Source organism: Pseudophryne corroboree, chromosome 10 (assembly GCF_028390025.1).
Source record: "Pseudophryne corroboree isolate aPseCor3 chromosome 10, aPseCor3.hap2, whole genome shotgun sequence".
NCBI lineage: Eukaryota > Metazoa > Chordata > Amphibia > Anura > Myobatrachidae > Pseudophryne > Pseudophryne corroboree.
The window spans coordinates 346,483,100-346,509,041 of NC_086453.1; the positions used below are offsets into that span (position 1 = coordinate 346,483,100).

The window sequence follows — 25,942 nt, forward strand, 5'->3', positions numbered from 1 at the left end:
CATTATGGCCATGTCCTCTGTGGCTATTAGGTCTAAGGACCTCTCCCACGTGTTGCTTTAAATATGGTGGGTGTTGCACCTAGAGACGTTACTCTTGATAGTATTTGCTATTTTCCGTGAATGTTTTGGTGTACCTAATTTACTGTATTCCTTGTCGCCGACCTTTTTGTGTCAAATGTTCGGTAGCTTTTGTTTGGTTTTTTTTCAATAAAATTTTATTTTTAAAAACAAATAAACGAACATACAGTATAAAGATGAATGCAGCTGGAACGCTGGGCCTTAATCCGCATGGAACGCTGCTCGGACAGCGTTCGCATGTTGAAGCCCTGTGCGGTATGCGCAGAAGCCGCACTGCACGTGCTTACACAGTGAGGTGCCACGGCATCTGCCATATGTGAATGCTTCTGCACGATCGACGGGCAGAGGCGTTTGCAGGACGGGAGGGGGCGTCACTTTGGTGTTTTGGGGGGCAGCGTTGGGATGGCGCGACCGTTTGCAGGGTGGGCTGCAGCGTACGCAGCTGCTGCCACCCGAAACATGGCGGGTAGCCGTCTGCCTTAGCAGCTAGGCTACGTAGGCAGAGGGCAACCCTAATCATGCGAGAGCATCGCCATCTTGCAGGGGGAGGGGGGGGGGGACCGGGTATGCGGGACGGACCTGCCCTGTGCTGGGCGTCCCCCCCCCCCCCCCCCCCCCCCCGCATGTCTTATAGATGTATATATAATATAATATGTGTGTGTAGATACTATAAACATTGGCTCAATAAGGGCTGTGTTCTTCCCATGTATTTGTTACACAGCTGGGATGCAGTGGGGGCTGGAACCACGGAAAGCTGCAGATGTGTATGTGTGTGGGTAGAGGGGGGGCGTATTATAAAATCTTTCTTTGAGTAAATGTGTAGCTGTAGTGAATAACTGCCAAAACCATAGTTTATACCCGTTGATTAATAATTCTAGATTTAAGTTTATAATTAAAGGTTTCCTTGATGAAAATATGTCTCCATCCAAAGGTTTAGCACATAGTTTTATTTTTATTTATTTTTGCTTCAGTCACTAGGCCGTGAAGTGTGTTATTTAACTGGAATATGCAGCAATAGTTTAAGCTACCAAAAGTAGTGGTTCCACCCGCTCATAAACTGTGCTGCCAAACCTCAAGATATTGATAGAACAGGTATAAAACCGCCTACGGCGCTAACATTGGTGAGGTGTCATTTATATATACAGGGTGACCTCATTCTCTCCATACAGGCCTGTGGGTCGCTTTCTGCCTCATGGATTACAGAATTCCTATTACTGTAGGTGTAAGTTGGTGCAAATTTCATTTGGGATTCAGTTCCAAACTCTCCTTGCATTTTCTAAGAGTCCATTTGTTTTTTGTTTTTTTTGTGCGCACCCCTCTGAGCAGGTGAAAAGGTAGGAAATATTTGTTAAGGTAAAAACGATGGGACATAGCAGCCAGAATTTACCCTGCACAGAAACAAAACAACCCACCCAAAGCTAACTCTCTCTGCACATTATATTTGTCTCCCCCCCCCCCCCTCCCCCCCCTGCTGTGCACATGGTTTTGCCCAACTGCTAACAAATTTGCTGCTACGGTCAGGTCTGAATTAGGCCCACCGTGCAGAACCTCTGGTGCACCCTCCCAATGAATAATCACGCATGTCCGTTTTTATTAAAAAGCTCAATAATGGGTAAGTGATGTGGAACACGTATGTAGATGTGATGTATTGGTTGGAGATGGGTTTTTGAACTTGCAGATGTGAGCTAAAAGTGTTTTTCCCCAAACTTTTTTACATACCTGTAATAAAAATAGTGAAAAATCAATTTGCAGACTATTTTTTCTATGCTGCAAAGTGCTGGAAAGACTTTTTAATTTGAAAAGACCTTGCAGCTTTATTATTTCTATCACTAATAAAAAGTGCAAAAACAAAACTCCTTTTGAAAACCTTCAGTACTTTCTTTATCGCCACTAGTAGTCTTCTATATGGTCCTGCTATGTCAGTTATCGCTTTTTTTTGAGGGACCCACAAGGTGGGTTTTGTTTTTTTGTTTTTTTTAAACTTTTTTAAGCACTTCTCCCAGGTAGTTTTTAGTAGAAAAACTGCGCACACCTCACCGCTGGTACCTGCAAATTGGCATTTCTAATTGAATCTTTAATTTATTGGGTGCATGCATTCACAAATATATGCAAGTTTCATTATGTAAATTCCCTTTTGCAAACTTGCACCTATTATGATTGAGCCCAAAGGGTAAGAGGAAAGAATGTACAGACATTTTGGGAGAGTAGGCAAATATTCAGTATATACATGAGGCACCATGCTCCATGTATTTGGCTGTAGAAGGCCTCATCCAGAGCCCACTTATTGTTTTTTACCAGTTATTTATATAGCGCATACATATTCCGCTGCGTTTTACAGAGAATTTTTGGCCATTCACATCAGTCCCTGCCCCAGTGGAACTTAGTCTGTATTACCTACATGCCCACACATTCATGCTAGGGTTAATTTTGTTGGGAACTAATTAACCTACCAGTATTGATTTGGATTGTGGGAGGAGACCAGAGTACCCGCATGCAAGCATGGGGAGACTATACAAACTCCACACAGAGCCATGGTGGGAATCGAGACCTCAGTGCTGTGAGGCAGTAATTCTAATCATTACACCATCTGCAATGAGTTTTGAAGCAATGAGTTTTAAGTGGAAAGGTCTGATCAGTCCTGGCCTTACATGCCCCCTATTAAATTCCAAAGGCAATACCAGCGAGATGTCTGATTACAACTGATGCAGGTCTGGGCATTCCTAAGACCTCACTGCACAGTCACCCACCATTACATTTACATACTGCTACCCCAGGGCTTTTGGCACTTTAGTGTGTATGTGTGATATATATAGATATATATACAGGTTGAGTATCCCTCATCCAAAATGCTTGGGACCAGAGGTATTTTGGATATCGGATTTTTCCGTATTTTGGAATAATTGCATACCATAATGAGATATCATGGTGATGGGACCTAAATCTAAGCACAGAATGCAATTATGTTTCATATACACCTTATAGACACAGCCTGAAGGTCATTTAATACAATATTTTTTAATAACTGTGTATTAAACAAAGTTTGTGTACATTGAGCCATCAAAAAACAAAGGTTTCACCATCTCAGTCTCACTCAAAAAAGTCCGTATTTCGGAATATTCTGTATTCCGGAATATTTGGATATGGGATACTCAACCTGTGTATATGTGTGTGTATATGTGTGTGTGTGTGTATATGTATATATATATATATATATATATATATATATATATATATATATATATATATATATATATATAATATTTTCTGCTTAATTCTTACAAGTAAGAAGAGGCGGCACTCCATTGGTTAAGGGATAAAGAGTTTAGTGAATCTTAATGCCTGTCGATGTTTCAAGGCCCGCAGACCTTTTCATCAGGACGTTATTACATACGTGCAACAGAGCAGTGTATGTGTATGTACATACATACATACAGTGGGGCAAAAAAGTATTTGGACAGCCACCGATTGTGCAAGTTGACCCACTGAAAAAGATGAGGTGTGTAATTTCCATCATAGGTACACTTCAACTGTGAGAGACAGAATCTGAAAAAACAACAACAAAAAACCCCACAGGAAATCACATTGTAGGATTTTTAAACAATTTACTTGTATATTCTTGTGGAAAATAAATATTTGGACACCTACCAAGCAGCAAGATTTCTGGCTCTCACAGACCTGTTACTACTTCTTTAAGAAGCTTTTCTATCCTCCACTCGTTACCTGTATTAATGGCACCTGTTTGAATGGGTTATCTGTATATAAGACACCGGTCCACACCCTCAAACTGTCAGACTGCTACCTCTCCGCCATGGCCAAGACCAAGAGAGCTGTCTAAGGACACCAGGGACAAAATTGTAGAGCTGCACAAGTACTTTTTTGCCCGTGTGTGTGTGTGTGTGTTATATTTATTTATATTTCTGCAGGGCATTACTAAAAGCAGTAGCTGAAATCCCCATCCTTTAGTCGCACCTGTCAATCACTGGTGACACTAGAAGGAGAAGTAAATGTACAGAAAACAAGGAGGCCTGGAACACAGATGGGGAGTTTAGTTGGTTAGGGCAGTGAGAAACAAAAGCAAGGCCTGCACGGCACGTGTATGTTTTTGAGGCAAATGTGGCCAAGCTAATGGGGTCTTTTGTCTGTTGCCATCAAAGTCTGGTCCAGAGAAAGAGCTGACTGATGAGCTTTTGTCTTGCTAATGCACCTTAGTTCTGAGAGCAGAGCCTCTTGCACACCCAGGTAGAGAGACTGATGGAAAGAAGCGAGGAGTGCAGCCCTTCAGCTCAGGAGCCTATTATGTGATAGACAAAAGCTGCACCTGCGAAGAGATTTACCATATCTGCCCACTCCGTTCTGTCCCAAGCTCCACTGTGAAAAAGTAACCCTTTCAGGGCCCAGCACCTTCTACAAATGATGGCTAGGATTAGCACTTCTCTTGTACTCCACACAGCAGTCTCCGTCGTCAGTCTGGAGTACCACACACACACACACACACACACACACACACACACACACACACACACACACACTTCTGTGGCAATTAAACACAGACGGAAGGCAGGTTCCTCTGCCAAGACTATGGATGCCATTTATCAATAATCAAGTCATTTAAGCATTACTTTATCTGCTCCATATTTTCATAATTATTCACTCAATACTGTAAGTGCCAAAATAATCAGGGAGGGACCCTTGCGTTATCCATCTTTTGTTCTAAGCATGTATACACACCAGGAAAGGTGTTCCAGTCACAAATTAGGCAGAACATTCAGCTAAATACCTAAAAAGTTGCTCCAACCCAGGACACTGAACACTGGGTTGGAGCCTGGTTTTAGGTTTCTTACTCCTTTCACACCAGCGGATGGGTCGCCATTCACTCCAGATCAGAGTCTTCCAGTAACCCGCATCTGCTGTCTAACTGTGGATGTGGAGATGATATCACAAAGCGCTACTCAGCCTGCCAATCTGCTCCTTTTAGGCATAATCTGGGTCATCGCAACCCTCGTCATGCCTTTCACACCGGAGGCTACCCGGGGCTCTACCAGGGTCAAGGCCCCCTGCAATCTGGACACAAGCAGACCCTTTCACACTGAGCTAGGACACTGGTCTCTCAGGCAATATCCAGATTTTTCGATCACTGTGAAAATCTCGTAGTACACTAGGCACCATGTGGAGAGACAGATTTTCTTTTCCAGAAAGATTCTAGTGACCCAAGGGAGGCAATAGGGATGGGGAGAGGGATAGGGATTTGCATTCCCATGTGGGATTCATATTTGGATATTACCAGGAGTGCTGTTATTTAGGTATACTAACAATCAGTTACTGTTGGGAGTTCCCAGCAGGATACCTGAAACTGTATCCCAGGTTCCATGACAAGTTCAGTGATAAATGGTGTATGCTTGGCACTGTACACTCCTACTGGTAAAATAATTAGGTTACGTCTCACAAGACTGCCAGAACAAGGAATGTTTTATATTGCTGTGGTTACTCCGAAACCTGTACTGGGGGCACATGTGGGGCTGCTTCTTGGCCAGAGGTACAAATACCACCAGAAGTCTGTCAGGAACTTCTAAGGTGCTGTTGTATAGGCACTGTCTTGGGAGGCTGATACTGTTGTCATCCTAAATGTTTCATCTGTGCAGGGCAATACCGCTATTAAATAATGCTCCATAGGAGGAAATCGTGCTCCGAAACGGGGAAACTCCCCATGCTGATCTATGTTAATCTTAACATTAACAACATAATAAAACATACATAGTAAACTAGAAGTAATGTGCCTGACTGTATCTTTGCTAGTTGCAAGCAGGGCGATAACTAGGTGTGTGCAGAGTGTGCCACTGCACATAGTGCTGCAGGGTAGGGGGCACTGTTGTGGCACTTGTCAATTATCTGTTTTATTTACTTTCTCTTGCAACTTCCCCCGTTTGAAGCCCAGCATATCCTGACTGCCCCTGTCTTCTACCTCCCACCCCTTCCATCGCTAATACCTATACAACATTCATGAACTTAACCAGAGAGGTCTTTGTTTTTCAGTCACACTGTCCTTTATTACATTTCAAGATGCTGACATACCTGGGATTCGAACCCATTGTCTGTGGCATTGCACTCAGACACTCTATTCATTGAGCTATCTGCCATTACACAGAAAGCGAGAGAATTCTAACTATTAGAAGCTTACCTTGTACTTTGTAAAATATGATCAGCATTGCAGCTGAGCAGATCTATGTAGTGTGTTGGCTGCAAGAGACTGGCTGTGTGGCTGCATACTACATAGATCTGCTCAATTACAATGCAGATTATGTTTTTTACAAAGTACAAGTAGTTTCATATAGTTAGAAATCTCATAGTTTTTATGCAGGATCAAATGGCTCAGTAGGGTGTGTGCCTGGATTCAATAGGTTTACAGGTTTGAATCCTGGGTATGGCAGTATATTGAAATGTGTTATTGAATGCAGGGTATTGTAACTGAATAACAACAAGCTCTCAAATTATATGCATGAAAGTGGTATACGGAGGATTTGTGTCCAAATCCATTTTCTTCCAGAGTTCTATAAATGTGTGTGTATTATAGGCGGAGGGACATCATAGCATGGTCTTTATCTATGATCAAGTTTGTCATACCCCTTCCCCACAGGCATGCTCCTTATTGGAAAAATGGCTGGGAGGGTCGCCAATTCTTTTTGGCACAGGGCACCAAAAAGTCTAGTTACGGCTCTGGTTGCAAGTGCTGATTTATTAATGTTACAGCTGCTAATTATCCTTGTCAAGGGGGGAGCCATATACAGGTGAAACTCAGAAAATTAGAATTTCGTGCAAAAGTTCATAAAATTATAACAAGTGATGGCTTAAAATATCTCGCTTTGCATGTAATGAGTCTATAGCAGAGGTTCTCAAACTCGGTCCTCGGGAGCCCACACAGTGCATGTTTTGCAGGTAACCCAGCAGGTGCACAGGTGTATTAATTACTCACTGACGCATTTTAAAAGGTCCACAGGTGGAGCTAATTATTTCACTTGCGATTCTGTGAGGAGACCTCCAAAACATGCACTGTGTGGGCCCACGAGGACCGAGTTTGAGAACCTCTGGTCTATAGGATATATTAGTTTCCCTTTTTAAGTTGAATGACTGCAATAAATTAACTTTGCACGATATTCTAATTTTCTGAGTTTCAAAGCAAATGGGATAATAGCAAAAATAAAGTTAGATGAGGCTGTGACTAGTTTATCAGGATTGTGCACACCTGCGTATATAGGCTGTGACTACAGATCATTGTGTATGCATAGCATAGAAGATGTTTCTGAGGTCACGCTGACACCATAGAAGATGTAGAGAAGCTGCTGTGTATCTCTAGACTAGGATATATCCATCAGTGCAAAATGTACTGATCCAGGATAAGGGTGTACGGCAGACTTATCTGAGGCTCACAGAGCTATTCACCAGACAACACCATGACACAAATCTTATCACGTTAAATAACCTAAGAATCACTAGAAGGGACATGACGCTATACAATTTATTATAGAACCATGTGCAAATCTCTCTAGAAGGACTGTGAATCACTTATAACAAGTTTGATCTTTAAAAACCAACATGATTTTATTTTTTTCCAGCCTTCTCTTCCAGATAGTCTCAGTGTTTACTTATTAGCCGTTTTACCATAGTGGGGCAGATGTATTAAGCCTGGAGAAGTGATAAAGCAGTGATAAGTGCAAGGTGATAACGCACCAGCCAATCCGCTCCAATATGTAAATTGTCAGTTAGGAGCTGATTGACTGGTGCGTTATCACCTTGCACTTATCACTGCTTTATCACTTCTCCAGGCTTAATACATCTGCCCCGTTATTTCCTAAATCCGTGTAAGAACACTGTGTTCTCCTGATGATTCTACTGTGTGCTTCACACAGCATGCAATCTAATGGTAAGACTGCATCCTTACAATCTAATGGTAAGATTGCATCCAGGGAAATATATTTTGGTTGGATACTGGATATTCTATGGATTTATTTTTTAATTTTTTTCACAAGTATTTGAGGGTATATAGGAGTTGATCAGCCAGTGTACGAGTCTTTGGTTGAATTACAGCTGTTTTTCCTATGTCTACGAAGCGTTCATCCCCTAGTTCCTGATTCTGCTGCAGATCTTTTTCCGCTGTAGTAAGGGTTAGTATAACCCAGCTCTTTGGATGTATTAAGTGTTTCTTGTCTCCCTGGTAAATGTACCACATGAAGGTACTGCTGTTTCTCAGGGCTAACTAACATTATTAGCGCAGCTCAATGGGTCCCTCTGGGATTTGAACCGTTCCAAAGAACCAGACATCATCTGATGTCATTGTACCTTGCCCCAACCACAGTCTCTGCTCTCTTCCAGAACTAGACTTATTGCTTCTGCAAATAAAGCCATTCTGTCAGACCGAGGAGAGATTTATTAAAGACGATCAAGGAATGAAAAGTCTACAGGAAAACTTTCTGATCACTGTATGAAAGTGAAAAGTCAGAGGCCCACATAGAATCGCCAGTCTTTTACTAGACTACTTTTGTTGACACAAAACAGCTGAAGTCTACCTGACACTCATGTAGAGAGGACCAGGCATGTTCTACCTATTATAGGATGTGTATAGTATCTGTTGCAGGGATAGGAAACATCCAGAGCCTTATAGACATATGTGGTGATTTGTTTTTAGGTTTCATCTTTATTGTAGTTTCCTGCAGCTAGTCTTTTCAAGGGGGACGAGCACCAGCTGTATGAAGTAACCAAGCAGTATAAGTTAGATGTATTAATGGTGTTTCATAAACCACAACTATCAAGCCCAATTGTTATAGGAGTCTCACATCACTTTTTTTTTTTGTGGGACCCTGCTCCTTCCAATATTTAACTCTGTCTGTGGCTTCCTGCTGCCTCCATTCCCCTCCTCACATCATGTCATTGCTACTGTTATATGCAGCTCTGTCCTTGCTAATACATCACTAACCTCCTGATATACTCTGTGCTGCTGAGTACCCTGCTCATTCTGCTATATAACGCTCAGCCTGTGGCTTCCTGCTGCTTCCATTCCCATCCTCACATCATGTCACTGCCCCTGTCGCAAGCAGGACTTTCCTCACTCAATCATCACTTATCTTCTGATCCACTCTGTGCTGCTGGGGGACCCTGCTCCTCCCGCTTTATAATTCTCGGTCGGTGGCTTCCTGCTGCCTTCATTCTCCTCACGTGTCACTGTCCGTCATTGGCAGCCCTGTCCTCACTCGCACATCACTTGTCTCCTGATATACTCTGTGCTGCTAGGGACCTGGTCCTTCCACTATATAACTCTCTGTCTGTGGTTGCCTGATACCTCCATTCCCCTCCTCTCATCGTGTCACTGCCCCTATCACATACAGCAATGTACTCACTGACACAGTCACAAGAGTGTCTGGCCTCCCACAGAAATCTGTTAGCTGATGTCCTGAAATACTCTGTTGCTCCTTCCTCTATATTACTCTATATATGGCTTCCATTCCCTATAATGACACTGTACCTGTCACATGCCTTTACGAACACTGTCACAAAAGCGGACGGAGTATCCCACAATGTCAGCTTGTCTCCTGTAATGCTATGTGATATTTTGTCAGGATTCTGAAAACCTGGTTGCCTATTTGTTTTTGTTTTTTTCTTCTTCAAATCTGGACACATTGCGTGTTCTGTGATCTGATCTGCTCAGCATAGGAGTGATTTTCAGAATAGTAACATTTTGTAGCCTCTTTTTCCAACATGTCGTTACAGACTGTAACACTCAAGAAACTACTGGAGATAAAGTAACATTGCGGCAGGGCCCCTCCAGCAGCCGGGCCTGGGTAATTTGTACCCACTCCCCCTGCCTCTTGGCACCACTGGTCAGCGCCGGGGGAAAAAAACTGAACGGAGGAACAACTGAATTTATACGTCAGGCGCAGTCTAGTGTCCGCCGGCGCGCAAAACACTTGAATTCTTGCCATAACATTGCATTCCCCCAAATACTCCCAACACAACAAAGATCTTGAGGAAGAGAAAAGCTTAAACATGTATTTACCCTCTTTAGGAGTCACTCGAGAAGACTGGTCTGTATGTGAAGGGGCAGTGTAACCCAATGATGAACTGCCTAGGTGTAAAAGAAATATATATACATATTAATAATCTCATTAGATATGTTGCTCACACCACAACTGAAGACACAAGCAATCGTTTATTAAACAAGTGTGATCCATTTACATAATCTTTTACAGGGGTTCCATCTTTTAGATTTTATGGCTGCATTCGACAGCACCCGCATGCAGTTATTATGACGACGTAATGTCAACACTAAACATGTTGGCATTTGCAGAATGTCAACATGTTCACAATGCCGACACTCTAAACATGTTGACATTACAGCCATGTCAAACATAATGTCATCAAAATATACTACACCCAAACTGGAGCATAACTGACAGCTCAGATCCACCCCCGGCAGGTCTGTGGGTATCATTATGCCATGAAGCACTTGACGGCCAGTAAGTGAAAGAGGAAGACAGCAAGGATTCTGGAAAACGGGCGGTAATGCCCACTTAGTGATATACTGTACATAATATACACGCTCAGGATTCCATGGTGATTGAGTGGCAGATTAAAATGACTTAATTTGACCCTTTCATTACAATAAGCACTTTGCATTTTCATGACGACAGAATGCCTTAAAAGCAGCAATACCAAAAATATATATAGTATTTTTTTTTTTTTCTAACATGATTCACTTTGGCAGGATACAAGAAACCTCTTCGTAATTGTCATTGTTTTTCCTTGCCTCATTTCATCAGGCTGCTCTCAATCATTTCTAAATATACAAAATGTATGCAGTGTTATTTTTTAATTACCATGGCAACCACTGGCACAGCACATGTAACCTTCAGTCCTGACCAACCTGTGTGATAGAGTATTTACTGAGTAGCTCCATGCTGTATGGAGGTCAGCAGGTGTGATGGGAGTGGGGGAACTAAATCTCTTGCGAATACCTACACCCTCCACAACCCCAACACTGAACTGATCTGGGTCCTCATTGGTCCTTCTGCCATGCAAAGGGACTTTTTTCTTTTTTTAAACCTTTTTATTAATGTATTCATATAAAATGCAAAATAAACATACAGTAAACATGGCAGGATACTGGAAAAAAAATATATCAAGAAGTACATATCAAAACTCAGGGCAGAATAACATGTTCGACTCAATACTGATATATACGTCAAAATATCCGAGAATCAACAAGGAAAACCATAGTTTTTCCAGAGCATTAGATTGGCTAATATAGCATTCCACTAATACCGTTACTCAAAACCGTATACCATTTTTTATTTTTTAACAGGATAGTGGAGAAAGAAAAGAATATGAAAAAGAAAGAAGATGGCAAAGAGGAAAACATACAAGAAATAAGAAGTGGGAAGGGGGAGGGGGAAACAATTGCAGCATAGTGGCATCAATTCAACGTACACCAGAGCCTGCATTCCTTTTTCTGAGACACATAAAACATATTAGCTTATTTCAGAAAAAACTGTAAGAGGAATAGCAAAAATCTAAAATACTGGTGCTAGTCTAATTCGGCAATAAATCTAATTGGCCCTACAGATTCGGCGACCCGCCGCCGAGCTGCCCGACGGCCGATACGGCAGCCGGGCGACCCGGTGACGGGGGGAGTAAAGTTTCTTCACTCCCCCCGTCATCCGGCTCCATAGCACTGCATGGTAATATGGACAAGATTGTCCATATTGGCTTGCATGCAGAAGCGACCCAGCACCAACGATTAACGAGCGCGGGGCCGCACATCATTCATCGTTGGTGCCTACACAGTGAACGATATGAACGAGTTCTCGTTCATTAATGAACGAGAGCGTTAATATCGTTGAGTTAAATCTTTCAGTGTGTAGGGCCCTTAAGACAATCTGTGTTTGAGTGACCAAGTAGTATTGTTGAAGCGTGGCATAATGCGTACATTTACATCTTGTGGTAAAAATTCTAAATGAAAACTCAATTTTTTTTTTTATAAAACATCTCTACTCCTTTCTCAATATTGGTCAAAGCCGCTTTTCGGTCAAAATAAAGAAGATTAAGAAGTTCAGCCTTCAATAATGTTATTGTAGGTATGGATTTCGAGATCCAGAAGGACAGTATGAGTTTTTTGGCTAACGTTATCAACACTGTCAAAAAGAGGAGAACGGAACTATGTAAATGGTAGGGTACCCAACCAGAAAAATCAGTCAATAAAAACAGTTCACAAGTGAATGACAGCCTAACCTTGGTAATTTGTTGGAGATGGTCATTTATACCAAAATCTGTTTACCTTAGTACAGTTCCAAACATTATGTACAAAGTTAGCAACTGAGGCCGAACATTTCGGGCAAGTGCCAAGTACATCAGGAGCCATATGACTCCTCTGCGCCTGAGAAATATATGCTAAATATATGTTAGCCCATGCAGTAAGCTTCACCCACTTAATTTATACAGCCGCAATACCTGTTCTGTTTCTGCCATCTCAAGATGGCAAATTAAAATTATTTAGCAAAAATTAATGACTCGTTCTTTTCCTTTTTTTTTTTTTTTTTTTTTTTTAGTACGATACAGGTTGAGTATCCCATATCCATATATTCCGAAATACGGACTTTTTAGAGTGAGATAGTGAAACCTTTGTTTTTTGATGGCTCAATGTACACAACCTTTGTTTAATACACAGTTATAAAAAATATTGGCTAAAATGACCTTCAGGCTGTGTGTATAAGGTGTATATGTAACATAAATTTATTCTGTGCTTAGACTTGGGTCCCATCACCATGATATCTCATTATGGTATGCAATTATTCCAAAATACGGAAAAATCCGATATCCAAAATACCTCTGGTCCCAAGCATTTTGGATAAGGGATACTCAACCTGTATTTATTTATTTTTGCTATTTTTAAAAAAAAAATCTTAATGCATGTGTATATGAGAAAAGACTGGCTCGGTGACCCTTGGCCAACATTGCTGTGTGACTTTATTATACAGCCCACCTAGAACCTTTGCAATCTGGCTGGACCATGCGAGCAGGGTCTTCTTACCTTGATATCTTTTGGTTATACATATAGACTGTGCCTATAAGCGATTTTTCTATTATTGTGATTGGTCCCTATTAACAATTTACACTCGTCGGTGGTATGGGAATTACTTGAAATTAAACATGTGCCGACTTCTTGCTATATGATCTAGTATTATATCCACAGGGTTGACAAGTACAATTTATCATCAAAGGGTTAATGTGTACACAAGTGCCAGCAGACCTTACTGCCAGTGTTCTGTGACCCCAGTGGGAAGCAGGTCAGGGGGTGATTAGCGCTAAAACAGTATCTGAGATTGGTCAGATCTGTGGCACATGGGGATACATATGTCTCCTGTATCCCCAGGACACGGGAGTGGACACAATTATTTCCTGTTCTCCTTGTGTGGGGCAGCAAAGTGCAAAATGACTTATGATGGAAGGGATACTGAAAAGTAGGAAAGTGAATTCGAGCATGATGGGAACTTCTGTGACAAAAGCGACCTTGTTTCCTGATGTATTGCTCCTTGTCACACTGCCACTGACCTTGTCTGATAGATCATAATGGGATTGCCACTTACTGTGATGCATCTCAGGCACCTAGGTGACTAGCGTATTGGGTTTCAATGTGAAGCTGGGTACACCCTACGCCACCTTGGCCGACAGAGCAGCAAATGTAGGGAAGCACATACACTTACTGATTGGCTGCTTGATATGTTGGTCCTCGCGTCACACCTGGGCAGGCATTTGAATTGCCCGCCCAGCTGTGAAGTCAGATCCTGCAGCTAGTGTACGGGTGGTTGGTGGGTTGCCCGTACATATAACCAGATGTGCCAATATATCGGACATCCGTTATGCTGCAGGGCCAACGGGATATGTCTGTGGACGACATTGTTCATAGACATATCAGGCATACCGACCTGCTCGTGATATATCGCCCAGTGTGTATCCAGCTTAAGACTGACTTGTCGTTTACACTAAACAATCTGAAAGCTATAACATTTTATCTTCTGAAGTCTCTCAGGGTATGAACCAAGTGTAGTGGTCATAATTCTGCAGGCAAGGTGTACTGATTATAATGCTGTAGGCAGGATATAATGGTCATAATGCTATAGATTAACTATATAGTTGAGCTATAATGGTCATAATGCTAACTAAGCCCCTCAGCCACTCTCTGGTCATCTCCGGACTGTACTCCTGTAACCACCTCTTATCATGCCTCCCGGTTTCCCACTTTCTTTCTACTCCAATCTGTCCTCAATGCTACTGCCAGTCTGCTTCCTTCTCCTACAGGCTGTAAACCATCTCCCCTTCACGAGTTAAGACTCATAGAACTCACCAACGGGTCATCTTGCCTATAATAGCCGCTTTTCCCTTAAGGCGAGACGTGCCTACCGGTACTGGGATGCCACCAGGACTTATGACACTGCTGGTAGTACGAACTTAACCCTGAGTGACCCGAATCAATGCCGGTAGAGAGAGAAAGACGAGTCTAAAATATTTTAGTTCAACTTGTCTTGCTCAACAAAACTAGGAAATCCAGAAAAACACAAATTGACAGATAATGAAAGCATCTAATGCAGTGTTTTTCAACCATTTTGCCGTGGCACACTAGTGTGCCCTGAGCAGTCTCCAGGTGTGCCGCCATAGAAGCAGAGCCAGGCCCGTCAGTGTGCTGCCGCTACTGAGGCTCTGGAGCGATCAATACTGGTGAGTTTAGTGGTTGCAGAGCCAGTTCCAATTTCAGGCCCGGGCAGTGTTGGGCTCTTTTGGCCTTCTCAGACGTGGCTCAGATGTTACCTATGGAGAAGCTGCGACATGACATCCTAGGACACGCAGCTGCACCATGCATCACCATTATATTTGAATGTGCCTTGGCAATATTTAAATCTTGTTCAGTGTGCCGCAAGTTGTAAAAGGTTGAAAATCACTGATCCAATGGAACACAAGCCAAATTTCAATCTGAAAGTGGGACAAACCAGGACTGGACTAGTAAATCCAATTTGCACCGCTGCAACTGCATTGGGTGCTATACCCAATAATGCTTTCTATTGTTGCATGCTTTGTGCAATCATTCCATACACACGTGGAAAAGAGGTCATCGATAGATCTGAAATTCCAAAAGCATTTTACAAGGAACAGTCATAGGTCAATCCAGTTAATATGGCACGTGGAGCATACGCTTGTATTTTGGGTAGCAAAATTACATGTAATTACAGTCTGCGAACATCTGTATCTTGGATTAAATTATATTTTAGTCCTTCTTTCAGACCATATAGCTGTAAATCTAAAACATCTGATCTACAAAGAAATATAAAGTCTCTCTCTGCTCAAGTTCTTCAGGAATATTTTCAGATTATTACAGTATTTACTAAACTGTGTAACTGGGGCCACTGCATATTGATACTGGTCATTGGAGGACAATGTAAGCGCTCGGCTCCCCAGATTCAGAACATGTGAAGACCTGCGTTTGGCTACCCTTATGCAAACTAAATCATTAATATTATTAAGCTTGATGGGTGTATTTTATATTTCTCGTAGATTTTTGCTTCATTTATTTATACAAGATACTGGAATATGTTGTAAAAAAAAAATGAATATTTGAAAACACCAATTCGCATTGATACTTCCACAGAAGATGTGTTAACAGTCAAAATACAGCTTCTCTGTGACCGATTGTAAAATCCCCATCCACAGTATTGCTGTATGATGCAGTATTGGTGGGAACAGCTGCCAGGCTGTGCAAAGCTTTTTGGTTAATATACAAGGACGTAAGAGGTGAAACTTACTTTCCCTGAGGTAGCTGAGATGAGAAAGTAAGACTTCCGTGTTATAGAGGGACGTGCTGCGTAGGAAATCCTCCTTTGTCATTTTGCAGAGATCTTTACCATCCATGTTCTGGAAAAGGGATGACTCAATTTCTATCAGTCCATACTCCTTTATAGCCCATTCCAGCCACTGCCGCACATGCTCCTGGCTCCACAAGGTTGGATCTGCAGGGAAAGTGGTGAAGAAGTGGGTGCAGTGCTGGTAATCTTTCGTTGGCTAATGCTATGGCAATAACACAAATGAAGATGACCGTGGGATTTATGTGTTTCATGTTGTGACAAGACTTTAATGTATAAATACCATGACTATGTAAGAGAGTTAAGACACTACTGCTCCGAAACGCTGGGGACACAAACGAGCAATTCCACGATTAAGATATTTGTTTGGCTATCCCCGGTAGGTATATGATCTAGTCCACTACTAGAGAGGGATCACCATGAGACTGGGAACATGTATGGGTTAGCCCTCATGCTTTAAAAAGGGCCACACATTAGCCTCAATCTCTGCAATAAATTAAACCAATATATTTAATCAAAGACCGAGACAGTGTACAGTATCTGTAATAGATCAGAAGACATTTTTAGCACGTGTTAATAAGCTCTAACAAACGCGATGGGCACGATTTAATTTTTGAAGAGAGTTGAATAGCTCCGGGAATTAGCTCCCGTGCCTATTGCATACAGCGCTCAGTGACACCCAACGACAGGATTTCTTCTCGCACCCATGGAGGGGTGCAAGCAGAAATCCGACAAAAGTGCTGTTGCGATGCTGATTTCTGCCCTTAGCTTCTGCCGCACCAGGCACTTAAATTGGAGAATGCCGGTTCTCCCAACAAAACACCCTGATTATGGCATTCTCCGACTTACCACTGCGCTGTATTGACTAGCCCCGGGAGCTAATTCCCGGCACTATTCGACTCTCTTCTAATTGAACCGTGCCGAATCGGACTAGAAGTCCAGACTACTTGGAGAGCTGCTTGTGGCCATAATGACGTCTCTACCATGTCTCCTATATTCACCAAAGTGCCTGTAAGCAGCTAGCATGAGGGGGGATCTTTCAAACTTTTATCTTTGTTAACACTGTAATGTATACCATTAAGATTGTTGTGTTCATAATGGCGCCGTACTGCCCGATTTTCATGGTTATAGGAGTTACTGGTGGATCAGCGTAATCTGAAATACCTGCTGGCACAATGACTCTCCTCTCATTTGTGGTCATATTTGGAGGTGGAGTGTTCTTTTCGTCCATGTAGCTGTTGTACGTCATCCCGTTGTTCTCCGATCCAATGAGTTTGCTGCATTTGTTGACGCTGCAGTCGACAGGAGATTCCCTAAGTGATGGATAAAAGAAACTGTCAGGCAAAATAAGATAAACCTACGAAGACTCATTTACTAAGATTACATTTAGGTGCATCCAATGAGGAATTGGCTTTCATCTTCTTAGTGCAATTACATAATAAAAGCCAATGTAGGATTGTTACAGGGGTTTAGGTTCTAGGTTTCGTACACATTGGTGTTGAGAACAATGCAATTCTACACGTAATCTGTCTTCACTGTTTTAGAATTCTATTAGGGAGTTTCAGAGTTCCCTGAAGCTTCGTGTGCTATAGTATGTGCTTAGTGTGCACTCTAATAACACTCCACCGTATTCTATTAATGCAAAGCAAATGCTGAAACCACTAAACGCTTTCATAAAATAACCCACGCATGAGGCTTTTGCTTGTAAATAAGCCCTAATATGTCCGTTCTCACCCTTTTTTTTTTATATATATATTCTTTACAGAAAAGGACTTGGCAATAGAAAATCTTGTCTTACAGATAATCCTTGAAAAAAATTAACTTGTTGTGGCCTACTGATATACAGACTTTTATCGTCTCTAGTTACTTGGATACTCATCTAATGTTGCCATGTACCAACAAGTGTCCATTCATAGCCCTTTATTAACTTTGATTCGTAAATATACAGTTATACACTGCAATGTTAGCAGTGATGTGTACTGTAAGAGATAGGGGGATATTCAATTAGTCCCGGTAATTTATTGGGGCTAACTGTCCTGCCGGGGGCTATCCTATTAGCCCCGATAAGGCGGCACGAGCGGCGGCTTACCAGGGCTTCTGATGCTGTACCGGGTGCTGTCTCCTGACACCACCTGGTGCAGCGCTGACCTCCAGCTCCCCGGTCACATGGGCGCCGCTGGGGTCAGGGAAAGAGGGGGCTGCGCCGCTGCTCCAGCTCTGAGTGCCGGCTCTTGGGCTGCGGCACCCTCACTGCAGACCCAGCAAGCTGCTGCAGCAGCCATCGAGCAATGCAAGTCACCGCGGTTTCTCTGGGATTTTGTTTCACCTGCGCTGAACCTGTGTTTTTTTGGGGGGAAAAGGTTGTTGTTTTTTTTAACAGGCGATCTATTAGGATAGCCTGTAAAAAAAAAAAAAAAAAAAACTGAAACATCGGGAAAAAATCAGTTTGTTGCGCCTGATATTATACCGGGGCTAATTGGATATCTCCCATAGTGTTATGTACAGCAATTTGTGCTTCTGTTACTTTTCTATTTATGTGTGTGTATCGCTCTCTCTAATGCATGGGGGTTTTTTTTGTGTGTTTTTTTTTTGGGGGGGGGGGGGGAGGGGGGAGGGAGGCCTTCCCATTTGTTTCTATCTCTGCTTTCAGCAAACTCTAACGGCCAGTGATGTGTGAAGAGATTTCACTAAAAGCCTGTTATACTGCGGTCTAACACAAGTACGGAGAGAGAGAGTATATTAAATATGGAAAACCTCTCTGTGAAGCATCCACATTGTAAAGCCCACCCTAAGCCCCTAGCAGCTTTAAGCGGTCCATCCGTTTTACACGCTGTTTATGTGTATAAGTAGCACAGAAGTATAGTGCGAGTCCTGCCACTAACAGATTATTAATGGAGCTGCGACTTGTTCTCGTCACTGGTAACAGGCCTGAGCTGTTCCGCAGATAGACGGGGATTTCTCTATATAATGTGCTTCTCGTCTCTCCAGAGGGTTAACAGTTCATCCATAATTTTTTCCGACTGTCGGTTCTAGTCTGCAGTCCTGCACAATGGGTAGGAGATGTTGACTAACATGTGTTTGAATTTAAGTTTTCATCTTTTGGCTACTGTTTTTCCAGGCAGCCGACCAAAGAACTCTTCTTAATCCCCAGAGGGTTATGGAAGAGCCATTCTCAGGGTGTACAGGAGGCACAATTACAAATAAAATCGTACATGGAAGTGGTTAAGGTTAATATCACTTGGCGCACACATTCCGAATGATGGCTAGACACTTTTCCATTGTGTATTTTTAGTACGCTGCCTACGTATTTGTAGAGAAAGATAAATACGCCCCTTAAAGGGAAATATATATATATATATATATATATATATATATATATATATATATATATATATATATATATATATATATTATGAGCAAATTTCAGTGTTTACAACTAGTACCATGCTCAAGTAGTGTTCCTTTTTTTGGTCGCTAAAGAATATAATATGGTTAGGTCAATACATTAATATTTACCGTAAGTGTCCCATTGATATTTTTGCAGACATTGCCATCGACTAATTATGTAATTATGCAGCGCTATCCTAATTCATAGATCCAGGAAGTGTTTAGGCATGTGTTCCTGTTGTTTGGGGTATGGGCAGGATAGGCTGCGGGTTGGCCAAAACTAGGTGTGACATGGCTGGATCTGGGGCATGCCTCGTTCAGTCCCTGACGATTTTGGGAGCTACGTCTATGCACATCTCAATAAGCATAGAGCAGTGTGCAGAGGAAGACCAGCCGTATGGTGCATGTTATCTGTCTTTTATAAAAAAAAATATTGTTCCGCTTTTAAGAACTATAAAGACAGGTAGCATCCAGCAGAATGTGAATGATCCCGTTGGGAATTGTTCCCAACCCTGCATAAAATTATCAATTGATTTTGCAGGGGGATATTCAATTAGCCGCAGTAATCTTTCGGGTGTGCGAAAAACAAGGGTTATTTTGGGTGAATTGTATAAAAATGTTTTTTGCTGATTGTATATTTTGCTTCTGAAAAAATTACCTGCTTTCAGGTGAAAACACACAGGATTTGGGGTAAGTCTGCAAAAACTAGGCATTTTAGCAATTTTTTTTTTCTCTGCTTGCCACAGGCAGGTGAAAAAAATCCCTGATGAGTGCCAGCATTCGGGCTAATTGGATAACAAGTCAATTAGTCGAGGTAAGTTAACACGTCTAATGAAATATCTCACCCTTCGTGTATTTCCCATGTAATGTATTTGTGTGATTGATTTTAATTGCATATTGCTAGCTTTAGGGGGTCATTTATCACTTAATGCATTTGCTGCTGCGTATGCGCGGTCAAGCTGTCTGCCATGCACAGTGGCCATTTCCAGCAGAGGGTTCCTGAGGAACTCTACCAGAACTACAGCCCCAATCTGTAGCCCAAAGGTTACAACGGGCTACCGCTATCTGAAGATGGCTGTAACTGGTTGGACCAGTATTGGGAATGCTTCGCATTCAGGATATTGGTAAATATAGCAGCATCACATCCTCAATAGAAACCTATGGGTGACGCGGCTGCCGGCAGGGATAATCTTTGCAGTTAACCCCCGAAAACAGGCAGGTGCCGTAACTAGGTGTGTGTAGAGGGGGCACCGCACATAGCGCTGCAGTGTTGGGGGCGCTGTTAGCAGCACTTGTAAATGGTCTATTTTAATTACTTTCACTTGCAGCTTCCCCCCTTTTTGAGGACCAGCATCTCCTGACCGCCCCTGTCTCCTTCCCTCTCTCTAATACCTGTACAACATTCATGAACTCAACTTGAGATTTCTTTGTTACTCAGTCACACTGTCCTTTATTATATTTCAAGATGCTGACATACCCAGGATTCAAACCCATTGCCTGTGGCATAGCAGTCAGACAATCTATTCATTGAGCTATCTGCCCTTGCATTGAAAGCTAGAGAATTCTAACTATTAGAAGCTCAGCTTGTACTTTGGGAAATAATGACCAGCATTGTGGCTGAGCAGATCTATGTAGTGTGTGGCTGCAAGGGATTGGATGTGTGGCTGCACACTACATAGATCTGCTCGATTACTATGTACAAAATGTCTTCATTCAGAATGTTGACATGAACGTTATATTGACATGTGAAATGTCAAAACTGCCAGAATGTCAACAGTTGGCACGTCAACATAGCATGTGCATTTAAGCCCCAACACTAACATGAATATTGACAGATCACTGTTGACATTTTGACTGTAGACATAACGTCAATATTCTGCTGTCGGCATTCTGAATGTCGACATTTTGACTGCATAGCCCCTGGACCGTCGCCACTTGTACTCAAGTAGGAGTCTCAAGGATGGGTTTATTTCCCCCAGCTTGGGGCTCAGGATTGATAATGACCTAGCAGCAAGATATGGTAGCAGTCCTATGGGGCCTGTTTAATAAAGTATCACCAGGATTTACTATTATTATCCTTACTCTGAAGCCTTCACTCTGCTCTCCTTAGCAAGAGAAAATAAAAGTTTGTTTAATTATTCAGTCGATATAAGTTATGTCTTCTGTTATTCCCACACTACATCCCTATTTTTGGAGGTGAGATAATAGGACCATTTTATGAGCATAAACTGACCACGTGGTCATAGCTCACAGTATATCATGTGATCGCATAAACACATTCGGAAGCGCCGAGTTTTAGAAGCCGATGCTTGCTAAATAAACCCCACAGGCTCTATGGAGCCCATTTATCATTAAATATTTATGGGTTATGTCTAGAAAACAGGGGGGGGAGGGGAGTAAACACAAATATTTGCTATTGCTCAGATGTATGTCTGAGGGACCGAAGAAGATATCTGTGATGATGCAAACCAAGGAGAAATGGTAGCTATCAAGTTTCTTCTCAATTGTCTGCCGAGTCATTTATTTGTCTTTTTCATTTTATTGCAGCTTTAAGTGTTTTCCTGTTATCAAAATTCATCTCATTTGCCATTTTTGGATACTGATTTTGATCTGTTTCTCCTGTTTTGTATAAGTGACTCAGCCTCTATAGCTTTTACTGCAGGAGCAATACTGATGAAGTGAGTACCGTGAGCTATATTATCTGGGGCACCAGCGGCAAGACAGGAATCTAGTGCGCTGCACTGGCACACTTTATAAAAAGATGTTAAAAAAGCAATGTAGTGAATTAATGTCGCTGGTAAATTTGCACCACGTGTACTATAGTAGAGGACACTATGAAATGATGATCCTGGCTGTCTGACTGGATCCCAGGCCTTTTGAATACAACAAGAAATGCTACGATCTCCAATGCCCCAGACAATGCCCCCACTTTCAGTGGCTGAGTGCACGCATCTACAGCAGGGACGGATCTAGACTTTTTTTCTTTTAGGGCGGGCGGTTTACTGTTTAATCTTGACTCCTCCTCTCTCTAGTCCCAACTCCTCCCATCTGCAATCCTAACTCCTCCTCTCTCAATTCCTGAAAAACTGAACTTTTTGAGTGAGACTGAGATAGTGCTTTGTGATTGTTCTATGTAAATGTGACTGTGCTGTGGGGTAATTGTATTTATTAGCCCTAGTACCCACACACCTGCAAGTGAGGGGCATATGCTCTGTAACCCTTGCTCTCCTGGCTCCTCTGTGCTGCTGTGGTATAGGCTGCAGCACAGCGTTCTGCTTCAGGATCTCCCTGGAAAGCTCTCTTCTGCTCAAAAGTGGGCGTGGCTATGACTGTGTTAGGGGGGGGGGGGCGGTCGCCCCCTTCGCCCCCCCCCTAAATCCGGCCCTGATCTACAGGCGAGTCTGAGTCATACACCTCTCAGTCAGAACGCCACCTGTCAATGAATGGGCACAAGGGGCCTACGCATGCGGCCTAGATTGAGTGAGGGGTGGAATTGTGGGTTATGCTGAGTTGCGCATAACCGGTGTTCTGTCTGATTTCACTTGGATCTCTTACACCAGGTACAAGGCTAGTATAAGTGCTCGCTGGTAATGATGGCAGCTATTCGAATAAGTGGATGGATGGGGGACATTGTGGACACATAGGTGCTTTCATCTCTGCATACAGGCAAATATCTGCAGCGCTGAGCATGTGGTGCAAGCGCCATTGTGGGCAACTCTGAATAGGCCTGATTGTGTGCATGTAAATAATAGGACATCAATACAGGTTATTGGTTAAAATGTGTATTGCGCTCATGCAGTTATCAGTTGAGCTGTTCTGAGTGTATTCCACACTGGATACAAATCGCCATCCCTGTGCAAAGGCTCATGTAGTAATAGCAGACTCCTACCTGGACCCGTTCATGTGCTCATATTCCCTTTTGATGTTGACCCGCATGGGCTGGTTGATCCACTCCTGCTGTGGGGGGAGTGTGTTGATTTTATGGGGCTGGCCATAGTCCGGGTTCCCAGAGGCTGTCATTTCCGCCTTGGGCAGGTGAGATGTTGCTCCATAAGCCGAGTCAAACAGGGACTGGTCGCCACTCACCACCGACAGAGCTTCCTGTGGTGCAAAAGACAAGTTACACTTCACACTCAAAAATGACCTACATCAGGCGATCTTTACAAAAGAATTGCAGCCCTAACCTACCTGTCTATGGGGGTCATTCTGAGCTGATCGCTCGCCAGCTACTTTTAGCAGCTGAGCAAACGCATTGTCGCTGCCCACTGGGGAGTGTATTTTCGCTTTGCAGAAGTGCGAACGCTTGTGCAGCAGAGCGCCTGCAAAATCATTTTGTGCAAAACAAGACCAGCCCTGTAGTTACTCTTCAGGTGCGTTGATTCTAACGACGGGTGGGGGGGGGGGGGTGGCTTTTGACGTCACACACCCGCCCAGCGTTCGCCCATCCATGCCTGCGTTTTCCCCAACACGCCTGCATTTTTCGAAGCACTCCCTAAAACCCAGAAACGCCCACTTCATGTCAATTTTCCTGCGTTCGGCCGTGCGACTGAAAGCTTCGCTAGAACCTGTGCAAATCACAAAAGACTTTGTACTCGTCCGTCGCGCGTGCGCATTGTGGTGCATGCGCAGAAATGCCGATTTTTAGACTGATCGCTGTGCTGCGAACAACTGCAGCTAGCGATCAACTCGGAATGACCCCCTATATGCATAATAGATACGTAGTACATTGGTTGTACAGATAATGTTGTGGTCATGGATGTCTCACTCTGGCTGTGATGTACCCAGGGCTAGCAACAGAAATCTGGGGCCCAGGTACACTGATATCTCTGCCCCCCTCCCCCCCCCCCCCCCTCGACAGACATACATACATGTATATATTTATCCATTCATACATACAGACCAGAGTGTCCGCACTCACCATAATACTGGTGGGGTGCTCCAATAGAGACTAATTAGTACATAATATCCATATGCAAGATTAGGCACTCACCAAAATAATACAAAAGTCACAAACTTAGGGGTATATTCAATTAAAGTCGGATCCATTCCGACATGTATTTGTCGAAATGGATCCGACAACCCCTACTCAATCCCCATCTTAATTCGAGGAGAAGGGGGGGCGAGCCACGGGGGGACAGCCGGCGGGCATACAGGGAGGATCAGCGCTGCAGCAGGATGTCACTCAGCCGACCGACCTCACGGCAGCTCCACCCGGCTCCAGCAGCGTGCTGGAGCCGGGTGGAAGCTGCCGTGAGGTCGGGCGGCTGAGTGACATCCAGCTGCTGTAGCGCTGATGTCCCTGTATGCCCGCCGGCTGTCCCCCCCCGGCTCCCTGCGGCTCCCCCCATCCCCCCCACCCCGCCGCCTCCGGGTCGCATCTCAGTCCGACATAATTTTGATGTCGGACTGAGATGGTCGAAAAGGGGAACAGAACCTGTCGGATTTAGCCCCGTTTTCAGCATAAACACGTGGTTGCCAGCTATTCCGCCGATCCACGTACTTTGTCGGAAAATTTTGCAATATATTGAATAGGTCGAATCAGAATTCGACCGTAAAAAGTCGAAAACTGCTGTTTTTTCGACAAACTGCAATTTTCGACTTCAATTGAATATACCCATTAGTGGTAACTCAGAAGCGAGGACCTTCTTCAGGACAAAGCAGCTGAGTAACGTGCAAACATAGCAGCCAACAAAGTGAATGAACGCCACCACCATAGAGCTGACTTAAATAGCTCCCACAATTAGAACAAAACCCGCCAGGAAGTGCTGTGCACTCCAACCTGGAATGCATCCCAAAAGTAACGAAAAGTGCAAAAATTGTGACTATATAAAACAGTCGATCAGGTAATGTGATAAGAAAAAGTAATCTACATACACAGCAAGCAGAGCACCAATAAGAACATCAGACATAATAAAGCCCATAAACATCAATAGAAACAAAACCGTAAAACGCACGAACAGAGACCAGAAAAGACGCCGGCGTCCGGAAAACTTAGTAGCATACTGCAAAAAAGCAGACGGGTAAAATGAGAAGCGGCATGCGCTCCAGACAGTGTTCTGCAAACCACTCAAACACAGGGGTTCTGTGTACATTACTGCTTATACGTATGTGGTTCTGTGTACATTACTGCTTTATACGTACGTGGTTCTGTGTACATTACTGCTTATACGTATGTGGTTCTGTGTACATTACTGCTTTATACGTACGTGGTTCTGTGTACATTACTGCTTATACGTATGTGGTTCTGTGTACATTACTGCTTATACGTACGTGGTTCTGTGTACATTACTGCTTATACGTATGTGGTTCTGTGTACATTACTGCTTATACGTATGTGGTTCTGTGTACATTACTGCTTATACGTACGTGGTTCTGTGTACATTACTGCTTATACGTACGTGGTTCTGTGTACATTACTGCTTATACGCGCGTGGTTCTGTGTACATTACTGCTTATACGCGCGTGGTTCTGTGTACATTACTGCTTATACGCGCGTGGTTCTGTGTACATTACTGCTTATACGCGCGTGGTTCTGTGTACATTACTGCTTATACGCGCGTGGTTCTGTGTACATTACTGCTTAT

General features: G+C 43.1%; 1 protein-coding gene and 1 long non-coding RNA gene across 3 annotated transcripts in view; one reads left to right on the forward strand and one right to left on the reverse strand.

The window, feature by feature from the left end:
• LOC134966705 (uncharacterized) overlaps window positions 1-25,942 on the forward strand; it is a 196,628-nt gene that overhangs the window by 32,478 nt on the left and 138,208 nt on the right. The window lies entirely within an intron of this gene.
• FLI1 (Fli-1 proto-oncogene, ETS transcription factor) overlaps window positions 1-25,942 on the reverse strand; it is a 110,079-nt gene that overhangs the window by 26,977 nt on the left and 57,160 nt on the right. For both annotated transcript variants that reach the window (XM_063943654.1, XM_063943655.1), the window contains exons 2-5: window positions 23,248-23,459; window positions 17,136-17,284; window positions 15,915-16,118; window positions 10,121-10,189 (exon numbers count right to left, since the gene is read on the reverse strand). In XM_063943654.1, the coding sequence (XP_063799724.1) occupies window positions 10,121-10,189; window positions 15,915-16,118; window positions 17,136-17,284; window positions 23,248-23,459 (634 nt within the window). The remainder of the gene's footprint in view (window positions 1-10,120; window positions 10,190-15,914; window positions 16,119-17,135; window positions 17,285-23,247; window positions 23,460-25,942) is intronic.